The sequence below is a fragment of the Macaca fascicularis genome, chromosome 17 (genome assembly GCF_037993035.2).
Source record: "Macaca fascicularis isolate 582-1 chromosome 17, T2T-MFA8v1.1".
In the NCBI taxonomy this organism is placed as follows: Eukaryota; Metazoa; Chordata; class Mammalia; order Primates; family Cercopithecidae; genus Macaca; species Macaca fascicularis.
In genome coordinates this window covers 20,160,510-20,175,863 of record NC_088391.1, presented here as the reverse complement: position 1 = coordinate 20,175,863, position 15,354 = coordinate 20,160,510, and the positions used below count along the sequence as shown (strand labels likewise).

The 15,354-nt window shown below is 41.1% G+C and overlaps 1 protein-coding gene across 8 annotated transcripts in view; it reads left to right on the top strand.

Moving 5' to 3' along the window:
* Window positions 1-15,354, top strand: part of MRPS31 (mitochondrial ribosomal protein S31) — a 58,132-nt gene that overhangs the window by 17,218 nt on the left and 25,560 nt on the right. For 2 of the 8 annotated variants that reach the window (XM_074021889.1, XM_045377252.2), the window contains exons 2-4: window positions 6,088-6,372; window positions 12,902-13,000; window positions 14,255-14,413. In XM_074021889.1, coding sequence (XP_073877990.1) covers window positions 6,088-6,372; window positions 12,902-13,000; window positions 14,255-14,413 — 543 coding nt within the window. Of the gene's footprint in view, window positions 1-1,973; window positions 3,742-6,087; window positions 6,373-12,901; window positions 13,001-14,254; window positions 14,414-15,354 lie in introns of those variants that run through there. The other 6 variants (XM_074021890.1, XM_074021891.1, XM_045377251.2 and 3 more) reach the window with 5 other exon arrangements.

The window sequence follows — 15,354 nt, the reverse complement described above, 5'->3', positions numbered from 1 at the left end:
TTGAAGTTGCTAAAGTTTATAGGAGGCTGTAGTTTTGGACAAGCTTCCTGTACTAGCCCCCAGCACACCAGACTAAACCAGAATAGTCACTTGTGCTAAGTGCCAAGTAATCAAACTGAACTTTGAAATCAGGGCCAGTTTTCCAAAAGCAGGAGATTCACAGCACCAATCAGAGGGGGCCTAATTTACCTGAGCCAGCTTGATAAGGAAATCCCTCTGTTTTAACCCTTTAATAAGGAAGGCAGCTTTGAAATGTCCAATCTGATTTTTATTCTCTGTTTCTATTTTCTTCAACCCTTTTGTGCTTATAAAGCCAAACCCCTCTGGTCAACTCACTGGAACACTCACACTATTTTATAGAATGAGATGTCACCCTGTTCTAGAATCACAAATAAAAGCCAATTACACTAAATTTGCCATAATTTTGTTTTTTGACAAAGTTATGCTTCAATTTTTTTTAAGTTTGGTTTTTTACAAATCAGACAAAGTAAGCATCCCCAAGTGTACTGTGTAGAGCATTCAGTGACAAAGGTTCTGTTAGTGTTAGTGGATCTCAGGAAGATCTGCTCAATGTAAGCTCTGTTTGAGCATCACAAAAACTCTCCTCCCCACCTTGATTATTTTTTGAGAGGACAGGGAAAATGTTGATGTAAACTTTGGAATGCCTTTATGGATTTTAGGCTAGTGGTTCCCATGTGTCCTATTAGCCAACATTTCCCACTAGATTTATTCTCATGCCCTTCCAAGTTTGGGAACCCCACATCATTTCTGGGGTCACAGTTCCGTGTTTCATGACGGACAGGTAAAAGCCAAGTCTCTCTCTTGCATTTTTTAATCTTTTTTTTCTTTTATTATTATTATTATTTTTTTTTTTTTTTGAGACAGAGTCTCTGTTCCCCAGGCTGGAGTGCAGTGGCACAATCTTGGCTCACTGCAGCCTCCGCCTTCCGGGTTCAAGCTATTCTCCTGTCAGCCTCCCGAGTAGCTGGGATTATAGGCACTCGCCATCACGCCAGGCTAATTTTTGCATTTTTAGTAGAGTCAGGGTTTCACCATGTTGGCCAGGCTGGTCTTGAACCCCTGGCCTCAAGTGATCCACCCGCCTCGGCTTCCCAAAGTGCTGGGATTACAGGTATGAGCCACTGCGCCCCTGGCACCCAGCGTAAATCCTTTTTTTTTTTTTTTTTTTTTTTGAGACAAGAGTCTCGCTCTGTAGCCCAGGCTGGAGTGCAATGGCGCGATCTCGGCTCACTGCAGCCCCCATCTCCCGAGTTCAAGCGATTCTCCTGCCTCAGCCTCCCCAGTAGCTGGGATTACAGGCGCCCGCCACCACGCCCGGCTAATTTTTTTGTGTGTTTTTTTCGTTTTTTTTTTTTTTTTTTTTTTAAATAGAGATGGGGTTTCACCATGTTGGCCAGGCTGGTCTCGAACCTCAAGTGATCCACCCGCCTCGGCCTCCCGAAGTGCTGGGATCACAGGCGTGAGCCACCGTGCCCGGCCATTAAAGCCATTTTTTAAAAATGAAACCCATGTCTCATTCTGCCTCTACATCAAGAATAAAGACTGAAAGGAAACGCTAATTCATAGGGCAGCAGGTCTTTTAGTAATTTTTTTAAACCTCTTTGGTGGCCATAGAGCATTTTGAGAACGTGGTGAACCCTGTAGACCCTTTCCCTCCAAACATTGCAAAATATTGTCCGTTAAATAAGAGACTGATCTCACTGGCCCCATCTGTAGTTTTCGCACAACTGATTACGCCCTCCACTGTCCGGTTTGCGGGTCTGGAACCCGCCTCGGCCGGCGAACCGTTCCTGAACTCTGACGAGCAGTCCGCCTCTAAGACTCGCGGGGTGGGTGGGGTCGCTTGGAGGCAGCTGGCTCCGCCCGGCCGCGGGCGAGTCCGGAACACAGTTACCGGCTCCTGTTGCCCACCGGAACGCAAAGAGAGAGGAAGGCGCCAGGCTGGAAACGGAAGAGAGGGCGGGGACGTGTTTGGCAGCGGTACACACCATTTCGGTTGCGTTCTTGGTTCATTTTGTGTCTCGGCGATGTTTCCTAGAGTCTCGACGTTCCTACCTCTTCGCCTCCTTTCCCGCCACCCTTTGTCCTCTGGAAGCCCGGAGACATCAGCGGCTGCGATTATGCTACTCGCTGCTCGGCACGGAACGGTCAGGTATCGCAGTTCAGCGCTTTTGGCTCCGCAGGTCCTCAGGCAACCCGGTGCCTGGTCCTGTACATTTCAGTTATCCTCCGACTTCCTGGAGTCGATATTATTACCTGCTGGATCTTAGAAGCTATTGCTTTAAATCTGAGGAAAGAGAAATCCCAGAAAGAAAAGATGACTTGCCGAAGGTCATAGTGTGCATGGAAAATAGAGCTACGATTACAAGCTTGGTCGCTGTGCTCTTAATACTACACGCCGCGCCTCATTCCTCTTATCATCTGTCAGTTTACTCAGGTTCCAAAAGCAAAGTTGTTTTTACCTTTTGCCTCCCAAGATTTATTTGATAGTCTCATTTGTTTTCCTTCATTTATTCCTTAGTTCATTACTGAAAAACTTGAAAAACAGCGTGCCAGTACTGGTTGTAAACCCCAAGTGAGACAGTCCTGCCATCACGGAGCATGTAGTTCCAGCAAGTAGACAATTCAAGTGCTATGTAGTGAAGTAATAGCTGAGATAGTGTAGGTAAGCACAGAGTACACTGTTCAGCCAACATGAGTGAATATTTGCTGGGATAGCAAATAGGGACACCTAACCATTGTAGGGGAGACTCAGGATATCGTTTCTGGAAAAAGTCTGATGCAATCTGAAGGAGGACCACTGGTTGAAGTTAGCCAGGAAAAAAAGGGAATTGCGGCATACTTGGTTTTGGTATTTATCCTCTGAGAACTTTATTATGAAAACCTAATTCCACTGCATAAATTCCATGCGTAACACTCAGAAGACAGTTTGGTTAAGTACAGTGCTGAAGCAGGTTAGTAGCAGTGAAGATGGGAAGGACCAGCTGAATGGAGGAGAAAAATTGCACAGGTAGAATTAAAGGGATGTGACATCATGGGATAATGGTAGGGTGGTCAGAGGTAGCTAAGATTTCAACTGGCTGCGTTGGAGTATTAGGGTATCCTTAATGTTAACGGAAGAATGCGGAGCCAGGCTTGAGAAAGATTTGTACATATGTTATAATTTTTAGAAGACAAAAAATACCTGTTTACATTAGGGGGCCTTTTAATATAGAAAGTGTGAAAAATGGAAAGTCAGTCTGAAAGAGGAGTCTTGAATGTGGTTTTGAAGGTGTTGCATTTGAAGTACTAATGAGATGCTGTCAGTGGAAACAAACTTAGGTGGGAGGTTAAATCTAGAGTTTTATTATTTTTAGTGCTAGGGGGTTACTTAGATGTGATTTTCCTATCATATGGGTTCCTTTCTGTGGTACGATAGCTCTTGAAAGAAAACATTGTAGTAAAGATTATATGTGAGATTCATTCCCCTGATTACCACCTTTCTATTAAAATACCTTGAATGTTAATTTTAAATGTAAAATAATAGACCATTTTCTTAAATGGATTGTACCATATAGTGAATGTTATAATGAGAGTCCTGTGTACTGATTATGAGGATAGTAGTTATGCAGTTGGTTTTTTTCTAATTTTAAAGTGCCTGATTTGATAGCCTCTGACGTTTTCATTAGCAGATCAAATAGTTTGTTTCAGCATTTTTGGAAATTGCCATTTCTCTTTCATGTAAGTATCCTTAACCTGCAGCTGCCATTTTCTGCCTTTGAGAACTTGATACTATGTATGTGTGTGTGTATATATATATTTATTTATTTTGGGACAGAGTCTCACTCTGTTGCTGAGGCTGGAGTGCAGTGCGCGATCTTGGCTCACTGCAACCTCCGCCTCCCAGGTTCAAGCGATTCTTCTGCCCCAGCCTCCCAAGTAGCTGGAACTACAGGCACCCACCACCACACCTGGCTAATTTTTGCATTTTTAGTAGAGACGGGATTTCACCATATTGGCCAGGCTGATCTCGAACTCCTGACCTCATGATCCTCCCACCTCCGCCTCCCAAACTGCTGGAATTACAGGCATGAGCCACCGCACCAGCTGAACTTGATAAAATATTTAACCCAGTGTCTGATACAGGCTCTTGAGCTCACCCGCATGAGAATCACCTGGGGTCTTAGTTAAAAATGTTAAATTTCAAACTAAGAACTGTGTTTTAAGTCAGCTCTCTGTGTGATTTGTATAACCTCTTAAGATTCATAACTACTGCTTTAACTTCTGTGGGCAACAGTTTGTTCTGTAAAGTGAGAGTAATAAAACCTGTTCTGTAAAATTGTAAGGATTAAGTAACGTACATAGCTACTGTAATGTGGTCCTCTGACCAGCAGCGTTAGCATCACCTGGGAGTTTGTTAGAAATGTGAATTCTCAAGTGTCTCCTGGACAAAGCTGTTGAATCAGAATTCTTTGGTGGGACCAAAGTGTGTTTTAGCAAGGAGCATAGATAATTTCTATGGGCCAGGTGTGGTGGCTCACGCCTGAAATCCCAGCACTTTGGGAGGCGAGCAGATCTGTTGAGGCTAGGAATTCGAGCCTGGGCAACATGGCGAAACCGTGTCTCTACAAAAAATTAGTACCAGGTACCAGGAGGCTGAGATGGGAGGATCACCTGAGCTCAGGGAGGTCGAGGCTGCAGTGAGCTGAGATCACGCCACTGCACTCCAGCCTATCTGACAGAGTGAGGCCCTGTCTCAAAAAAAAAAAAAAAAAAAAAATTCTGTGCATATTAATGTTTGAGAAGCAGTGCTGTAGCACGTCAGCTTCATAAAGGCAGGGACCATGAAATTCCTATTTACTAATATATTGTCAGTACCTAGGATAGTGCCCACCACAGAGTAGATATTCACTATATTTAATGAATGACTTTTTAATATACCCTCTTACTGAAACTAACATATTCAGAGTTTTGAAAGTTCTTCAGTAATCAAATACCAAAACAAGTTTTTAACCCCACAGAATAAAATTGGATATTTGGGTTACTTAGAATTAGGAAATGTTTTACGTGAGTCTAATATAGATGTAATCATTTGTGTTGTTCTTTTTCATAAATGTATCCGGTGAAGAAAGCAAAAGTGACATTTCTAGCCATTGATTATTCTCTTTTCTGTTCCATTCTAGCTTACCTTACAAATGGTTATGGGTTAAGTGGCATGTAGCTCGATGAAAATGTTGATCAGATTAGGTAACACCCACTCAGAAAGTTTTTTTGAAATAATCTTTTTTATTGATAGAAATTTATTTTTGTATTGTTTAATTATAACTTTTTAAAGAGGTATTATGTTAAGAGCAAGGACTTGCAGTCAGTTACATTTGAGTTTGAATAATAAGTTGTCATTTATTAACCATGTCAGTGTTTTACTACCGAACCCTGGGGTAAATAGAGGGAGGGAACAGACTTGGGAGCACCAGCACCCCCAGACCTCCCCTGGCCACCAGAAGGACCAAGTGATCAATAGCTCAGCACACCTCTACGTATTTGTGGCACACAGTGTGTCTTAGTTCTTAGTGAGCTGTGAGCTACATGACTTTGGGACTTCTCTGATTTTCAGTTTCCTTATCTGCAAAATAGAGACCTTAGGGAGTTAATGTGGGTATGAGAAATGTACATAAAGTATATTACACAAGATGAGGCATGTAGTATATGCCAATAAATGTTAAGTTGCTGCTGTTATGGTTGTTAACAATAATTATAAAAGGAGACCAGCCTGACCAACATGGAGAAACCCCATCTTTACTAAAAATACAAAATTAGCCAGGCGTGGTGGCACATGCCTGTAATCCCAGCTACTCGGGAGGTTGAGGCAGGAGAATCGCTTGAACCTGGGAAGCAGAGGTTGCAGTGAGCCGAGATCGCACCATTGCACTCCAGCCTGGGCAACAAGAGTGAAAATCCATCTCAAAAAAGAAAAAAAAAAAAAGCAAATGGAAAGGGCTTGAATTGAAAAAAATTTTAGATACATAGTATTTTACTTTATTAGACTGTGTTGTATTTTTCATTTTTTTCTTTAATACATCTTTCCAGGATGAAAAATATCCAAAGATATTTTGGCACTAACAGCGTGATATGTAGCAAGAAAGATGAGCAGTCTGTTCGAACTGATGAGACTTCCAAGGAGACTTCAGAGAGCCAAGCCAGTGCAAAGGAAAATACGAAAAAAGACTTGTTAGACATTATTAAGGGCATGAAAGTTGAATTAAGCACAGTAAATGTACAAACAACAAAGCCCCCCAACAGAAGACCACTTAAAAGTTTGGAAGCTACACTTGGCAGGCTTCAAAGAGCTACAGAATATACTCCAAAGAAGAGGTAAATTTAATTGTAATTCAAATGTTGTTTGAAACTCCAGTAAGTTTTTCTTTTGGTAAAAAATATTTTTAATACAAGTACTTGGGAAATGTTGAATTAATGAAGAATAAATATCAGCTTGTAAAGACAGGGACTCTAATAATTACTCGAGGCTGAGCGTGGTGGCTCACACCTGTAATCCCGGCACTTTGGGAGGCTGAGGCGGGTGGATCACTTGAGGTCAGCAGTTTGAGACCAGCCTGGCTAACATTGTGAAACCCCATCTCTACTAAAAATACAAAAATCAGCTGAGCATGGTGGTGTATGCTTGTAATCCCAGCAACTTGGGAGGCTGAGGCAGGAGGACCGCTTGAACCCAGGAGGCAGAGGTTTCAGTGAGCCGAGAATTGTGCCACTGCACTCCAGCCTGGGGGACAGAGTGAGACTCTGTCTTAAGCAACACCACCAACAAAATAATTACTTGAGAAATGCTGTTATTGTATTATATTTAAATAATAAGAGGATATCTGTACACAATCCAGAGAAAGGAAAAGAGAAGTGATCTCATTGAGAATTTCACTCTCTTATGTATTTATCAGTGTTAACTGCCATGTAATTGCCTCTTTAAGCTGTTCATTAACAATATCATGTACATCTTGATTTGAAGGTAGCTTAATGTCTGTAAAGGACTTGCTTATTTAAAATTTTCCATTTTAAAGATTCTGGAATAAAGTTTGAGCATGTTGATTACAACTGCTTTATATGACTTCCCTTGATCAATACCTATCAGTGCTTTCAGCTTTCTTGGTAGTTTCCTCAGAGTATTATAATTACTTGTGTTTGTCAAAAGAGTATTATATTTAATTCTAAGTGCAATCAGTGATATCTTGGCATTGTGCAGTAGGTTAAATGGCAGTATTTTTTTTAGTGCTGTGTAATGATGTATTTCAATGATGTCATTAACTCAAGTAGTAAGGTATGTGGCTTTAGGATAGTCATCACTGACTTCTGTTACCAGAACAAACAGATTTTAATAGAGTCTTCTGTTTCCCAGACTGATTTAACATTTTAATGGAACTTCTTGTTTTCTACATTATATCAAAAATACCTCTAGAAAGTATGACTGGGTGGTAGAGTAAGCTAATTCAGATGATCAGTACCCATAATAGGTACTTCTCCTCCTCCTCCTGCTTTTAGAAACAAAATGGTTATATAAAAATATATGGAAAAAATAATACAAACATATATAAATACTTATCAAGAGTGGCATTTTTAAAGCTCCTAGACCTATTTGTGACCCATTATGTTGTTTATTATAATTATAATTGAATTAACTATTACAGAAATGGTAAAGTGAGTTGAATGCTTTGGAAAGAGTCAGCAGGCCGGGCGCGGTGGCTCAAGCCTGTAATCCCAGCACTTTGGGAGGCCGAGACGGGCAGATCACAAGGTCAGGAGATCGAGACCATCCTGGCTAACACGGTGAAACCCCGTCTCTACTAAAAAAATACAAAAAACTAGCCGGGCGAGGTGGCGGGCGCCTGTAGTCCCAGCTACTTGGGAGGCTGAGGCAGGAGAATGGCGTAAACCCAGGAGGCAGAGCTTGCAGTGAGCTGAGATCCGGCCACTGCACTCCAGCCTGGGCGACAGAGCGAGACTCCGTCTCAACAACAACAACAACAACAAAAAAGTCAGTACAGGTCATTTAAAAATTTTCTTTCCAATTAGGTATGAGTGAGGCAAACATACATATGTGGGTAGATCATACACTTAGATTGCTTTGTAAGCTTTCTTACATTCTTGCTCCACTTTTCCACTTAAACTAAAATTGAGAATCTTGGAGGATGGATGTGATGTATATAAAAGATGTGCCTTAGAACCTCTATCATGGTCCTGTGTTCAAAGAAGAGGCTTTGGTCCCACATCAAAAGACTGGTGAATGAGGTACATTTGTTTTGAGTTTTTAAAAGGTGTCTTTTAATTATTTTTTTCCTCCCCTCCCCCTTTTTCAAGGACTCCAAGGTGCACGGGATTAGGTTAATCATGATCTTTGCTTCATGTGGCACTGTCATGATTGCTTCACACATAGCCTGCTTTTCTTTCTTTGTATTATATATTGAACCTTCATTGATATGGTTACCATGGCTACACTACCTCCCAAACTTAATGGCGTAAAACATTCATTCATTATGCTCACAGATTCTGTGGGTTAGCGATTTGACTAGAACACAGTGGGGAAGGCCAGTCTGTGCTCTGTGATGTCAGGGGCCTCAATTGGAAGACTTGGAAGTCTGAGGCTGGAATCATCTGAAGTTTGCTCACTCATAGGTCTGGCAGTTGATGCTGGCTGTCAGCTGAGACCTTAGCTGAGGGTGTTAGCAGAAACACCTACCTGTGGCTTTCTTTGTGGCCTGGGCTTTATCACTGCGTGGTGGCTGAGTTCCAGGGCGGGTGTCTTAAGAGAAAGTGAGCCAAGAGAAAGTTATATTTTCTTTTTAATGACCTAGCCTTGTAATAAGATTGGACACTACCATGTTCACCCTTGTTCCACATTGATTTTCCTGGGATATTTGTTTTTAGTACAACCACTCCTGAGAAACAATCTTAACAAAGATAGAATGTCATTGATAGGAATGGAGCAATATACAGGTGGCCCTCTGTATGTGCAGGTTCTGCATTCACAGATTCAACCAACTTCTGATTGAAATATATATATAAAAAAAACACAGTATAACAACTACTTACATAATTAGGTATTATAAGTAATCTAGAGATGATTTTAAAGTATTTGGAGGATATGCGTTACTTATACACAGGTACTCTGCCATTTTATATAAGGGGCTTTTGCATCCATCCTGGTGGGGGCTAGAGCTGTTCCTGGAAACAATGCCCGTATCCCACGGTCCCACCTCCTCTGCAGATATGAAGGGACTGCTGTAATGTTACTGTGAACTGCCTAGTTTACATCATTATTGACGTGGTTGTGTTTTCCTGTGGTGCCCCAGAGTGCCTTAAGGCACAGTTTGGGAGCCAGGGTCCCAAGTGGAGAGCTTGTGTCTTCTCCATTCATCTTTAGCTGAGGTAGATTCCAGGCTGGAATCTGGAATTGTCTGAGGGCCCTTTTCCAGTAGTTGATACTGGCTGTTGGCTGAGGCTTTAGCTAGGGCTCCTGGCCAGTACACTTACCCATGGCCTTTCCATGTGGCCTGGGTTTCTTGCCTGGTAACTGGGTTCCACAGACAAATGTCGTGAGAGATGGAAGTGAAAGCTGTATCACATTATTTGATCTAGCCTCAGAAGTCACAGCATGTTACTTCTATCTTGTTCTGTTCATCAGGACAGTCACAAAGTTTCCCCTGGTTTTCAGGGAGGGAAGATAGATTCTCTTGATGGATATGTGGCAATGTTTTGGAAGAGCATGTGGAACCAGAAGTGATGCTGTCACTATTTTCTCGAAGTATAATCTGCTTTGATTATACATCTGGTACCTAATAACGTAGAATTTCAGCTATATTATAGGCAACATTGTCATGACAAAATTGACCCCTAATTCATAGATTGCATCTGGCCTGGGAGAACTATGGGTACCTGATGGGGATACCATATTTAGGACATAAATGCAGTGATTCTTCTTACTGCATGTCCTTTGCAGGGACCCTGGAAACTGCATGTGGCCTTGTTACAAGAGATACTGGCTCCTGTGGGGCAGTAAGCCAGGCAGCTTGCAGATCTCATGTCCTTATTCCAAGATGAATGACTATGTGAAGTGTCACCTGCACGAACACTGCAAAAACTCCTACTGAGAAGGACACCCAAGGCTGCCCTGCTGGCCTGCTATAGTTCTGCCTTTCATCTTCCTGAATGGACTGGACCATGTGTCACCTGTAGCGGTCCTTTGGGTCTGAATGTTTAGTGAAACCTAAGAGTATCCCTGGTGGTGCAGCAATAACCAAAGTTTCTAGATCTGCTTTAACTTCCTCTTAACCTGATTTATTTGGGAGGCATCAGCTAACTATTACTCCCTTAATTGATCCCTGCTGGGAATTCATTATATTTCACACACCATCCGAAGTGCTAGAGATTGGACATTGAACAAAACAAAGTCTCTGCTTCCTACATTAAAATGGGGGGAGGGATGTAGGAGAGGAGATAAATGTATAACACACACACACACACACACACACACCCCCCCACACACACACACACAGTGTCTATACTATGTCAGGTGGTGAAACATGAAGAAAAATAAGAGTGATGGAGTTGGGCCAGGCACAGCCTATAATCCTAGCACTTTGGGAGGGTGAGGCAGGAGGATTGCTTGAGTTTAGGAGTTCAAGAGCAGCCCGGCCAACATAGTGAGACCCGGTCTTTACAAAAAATGAAAAAAAAAAGCTGGGTATGGTTGCATGCACCTGTAGTCCCAGCTCCTCTGGAAGCTGAGGCAGGAGGATTGCTTGAGCTGAGGAGGTTGAGGCTGCAGTGAGCTGTCATTGTGTCACTGTACTCCAGCCTGGGTGGAAAAAAAAAAAAAAAGAATAGGGGTGCTGGAGAGGTGCTATTTTTTAAGAATAATCAGGGAAGAACTCTGATAAGGTAACATTTGAGCAAAGATTAGAATCAAATTAGGGATAAAGCCATGCAGATATCTGAAAGATGAATTCCTTTTCAGGCATAGAGGATAGAACTGCTTAGGCCTTGAGGCTGGAGTATGCAGTATCCTTCAAATTTCGCAAATCTGTTTCTTTTCTTTTCTTTTCTTTTTTTTGATACAGAGTCTTGCTCTGTTCCCCAGGCTGGAGTTCACTGGCACAATCTCAGCTCACTACAACCTCCACGTCTGGGCTCAAGCAGTCCTCCCACCTCAGCCTCCCGAGTAGCTAGGACTACAGACATGCACCATCACACCTGGCTAATTTTTTTTTTCTTTTTGTAGAGACAATGTTTCACTGTGTTGTCCAGGCTGGTCATGAACTCCTGAACTCAAGTAATCTGCCTACCTTGGCCTCCCAAAGTGTGGGATTACAGAAGTGAGCCACCACGCCCAGCCGTTTATTTTCTTTCTTTTTCTTTTTTTCTGTTTATTTTCTTTAAACACATATTCTTAGAAGTGGAATTGCTATGTCAAAAGATGTGCGTTTTTTTCTTTTGCCTTTGTCACCAAGTTGCCTATGTCACCAAGTTTCCTGCCAAAAGCGGTGCCAATTTAAGTATCCACTTAGTAGTTTCTTTCCCTCATCAGAATTCTTTTCTGAAATCTTATGTTATACAGTTTATTTTAAAGAAATTTTAAAAGTACAGAATGTTATCAAGGGGTAAAGTATGTATTCATGAAATACTTTTAATTACAGGATAGAATAGATTGTTCAAAGATACTTTAAAAAGTTCTCCTTACATTGTTAAAATATATGAAGAAAGATCCCTGTATGTAAAAATTATTCAATGACAGAGGCTCCCCCACAATTTTTATTAATTAGAACATTCCCGATTATAAAGCTAGAGAGTATAACTATATATGAAACTATTGTTATGAAATGTATGATTCTAGAAAATGAATATTCATCTATGTTCTGTGTATACTGTGATCAAATACATAAAAATTTGAAAGTGAAGTTCACAAGTAGTTTATGAAAGAAATACAGTGACTTTGGAATAAGATTAAAGCTTTATTCACAGGTAACAGTTGTGAAAGCACATTTTATTTTAACTGTTATATTTCCCCCCTTTTTTTTTTTTTTTTGTTTTGTTGAGGCAGACTCTCACTCTGTGGCTTAGGCCGGAGTGCAGTGGAAAAATCATGGCTCACTGCAGCCTCAACCTCCTGCGCTCAAGTGATCCTCCCACTCAGCCTCACCAGTAGCTGGGACTATAGGCATGTGCCACCACACCTGGCTAATTTTTTTTTTTTTCCTTTTCTTTTCTTTTTTCTCTATCCCTGGCTGGTCTCAAACTCCTGGGCTCAAGCGATCCTCCCACCTCAGCCTCCCAAAGTGCTGGAATTACAGGCATGAGCCACCGTGCCCGACCCCTTGTTTCAGTCTTCTGTTTTTCTTCTATTCCTATCAGATGTTAGATCTTTCATACCTTAGTTAAGTCCTTAAAATCTTTCTCCAGGAACTTCAGGAATTTGGGAAGTTTAACTTTCGTATTAGGTAACAGATCATAATATAGAAAGCCAGGTATAAAAAAACATTAATTTGGATCCCACTCATTGAGATGTCAGTTCTCAGTGAGTTAAAAAATGTTGCAAATAGCCAGGCATGGTGGCAGATGGCTGTAGTCACAGCTACTCAGGAGGATGAAATGGGACGATTGCTTGAACCCAGGACTTCGAGGCCAGACTTGATGACATATTGAGACCCTGTCTCTTAAAAAAAAAAAAAGAAAAAAATGTTATAAATAATTTATTTTCTTTCTATAATAGAATGTTTTTCTATTAACTTCCTTTAATTTAGGAAGCTTTTAAAAGCTTTTTCTTATGAAAAACTTAAAACATATGAAAAGATGTATATGAAAACATAAAATGGTATAACCCCTTTCTACCATTGCCCAGCTTCAACAGTGATCAACATTTTGCCATTCTTGTGTCATCTATGCCTTCACCCACTTTCCATCTCCTACTTGATGATGATTTATGGCTCTTTATTTTCAGGTAAAATTTACAGATATTAAAGTGTAGAAATGTTAGCTGTAGGATTTTGACAAACAGATAAGCCCCTGTGACCCACACACTTACCAAGACACTATGTGTTTCATTTTCACCTTCCCAGTCAGTAGCCATCAGTCCTGAGGCAATTGCTGTTTTGATTTTTTTTTTTTCACCTCAGATTACTGTTCCCTGTTCTGGAACTTGATATAAATGGAATCATACAGATTTTTTTTGTTTGTTTGTTTTGTTTAAGACAGAGTCTAGCTCTGACAGCCAGGCTGGAGTGCAGTGGTGCTATCTTGGCTCACTGCGACCTCCACCTCCCAGGTTCAAGCGATTCTTACGCCTCAGCCTCCAGAGTCGCTGGGATTTACAAGCACGCGCTGCCATGCCTGGCTAATTTTTGTATTTTATATTCTTTGTGTCCAACTTCTTTCACTTGATCTAATGTCTATGGAAGTCATTCATGTTGTCATGAGCTGAGTACTCTTCCATTGTATGCATGTATCACAATTTATTTTTCTATTCTGATGATAGACCTTTAGGTTGGTTCCAGTAAAGTTTCTGTGAAGTGGTTAACCTGCCTTAATATTTGCTTACAATGTATATTGTTTCCAAAATACAATAGCGTCTAATTAAAAATTCCAGTAATTTATATTTTTTGAGGCTGTTCTGTCCTTCGCCCCTCTACCTTAATATATTGTTCTGAGTTAGTGTTGTGCTTCAGCAAATATCCATTAATTTTAACATTTAACATTTCAAAGTTTATATAAAACCGGTACCTAATGGTTGAGAATTCTTGCCTTTGTCAGAAACTGAATTGAATACTTTTTTGAACACCAAAGTTTTCTCCAAAAATCATTTTTCTTTTCACTAAATGGTACAATAAGCAATCTCTCTTTTTTGTTTGTTTGTTTTGTTTTGTTTTTGAGATGGAGTCTCACTCTGTCTCCCAGGCTAGAATGCAGTGGTGTGATCTTGGTTCACTGCAACCTCCACCTCCCAGTTCAAGCAATTCTCTTGCCTCAGCCCCCTGAGTAGCTGGCACTACAGGCGCGTACCACCACGCCCAGCTAATTTTTGTATTTTTGGTAGAAATGGGGTTTCACCATGTTGGCCAGGCTGGTCTCGAACTCCTGACCTCAAGTGATCCGTCTGCCTCGGCTTCCCAAAGTGCTGGAATTACAGGCATGAGCCACCGCACCTGGCCAATATCTCTTTTTTTCTTTCTCATTTGCTTTTCATTTTCTTTTTCAGAACTGAGCCCCTGAGTCCTGAGTTGGTGGCAGCTGCATCTGCTGTGGCAGATTCTCTCCCTTTTGACAAGCAAACAACAAAGTCAGAGCTGCTGAGGCAGCTCCAGCAGCATGAGGAAGAGTCAAGGGCACAGAGAGATGCAGAGCGATCTAAAATTAGGTGAGTGAATCAAACCTTAAGTCAGTAATGTTTATATCTCAAACTGGGCCATTTTCATGTGGCTAGTGAGTAATACACATAATAGATACCACGTAAGTGGAATTTGTATATAAAATATACCACATAATTTTAGCAATTCAACTTTTTAAAAAAACTTATGTCTTAATTGTGATTATAGTTTTTAAAAAAACAATTGAATAAAGTTTTCTTTTAGGAAGTTACAGTTTCTCGTCCATGAAAAAAGAAATGGTAAATTCAGTAATGTTATTAAAAATAAATAACAGGTAGCTTCTCTGAGAAAAGTAATTTCTTCCATTTAAATACCTTGCCGGTTTTATGATCATCTTCAGGTCTGTTTCCTTCTCTTTTTCCTCTTCTATATTTCATCTGACATCTTTCCACTCGTTCTCTTCATCTATCATTGTTTTATACCATGTTATACTACTTGCTGCCTACATTATAGTAAGTAGTAAGTATAGTAAGCAGTAACACTCCCTCCTTTTGGAGAGTGATCTAAATCAGTTGTTCTCAGTGTGCATACCAGATTTATTTCAAGAAATTAAAAGAAATGGCCATGTGTGCTGACTCATGCCCATGATCCCAGCACTTCGGGAGGCTAAGGCAAGAGGATCACTTGAGGCCAGGAATTTGAGACCAGCGTGGGCAAAAAAGCAAGACCCCATCTCTACAAAACATAAAAAAATTAGGTGAGCATGGCGGCGTGTGCCTGTAGTCTAGCTACTTTGGAGGCTGAGGCAGGAGGATCACTTTTTTTTTTTTTTGAGACATAGTCTCGCTCTGTCACCCAGACTGGAGTGCAGTGGCGCGATCTCGGCTCACTACAAGCTCTGCCTTCCGGGGTCATGCTATTCTTCTGCCTCAGCTTCCCGAGTACTGAGACTATAGGCGCCCCCCACCACGCCCGGCTAATTTTTTTGTAT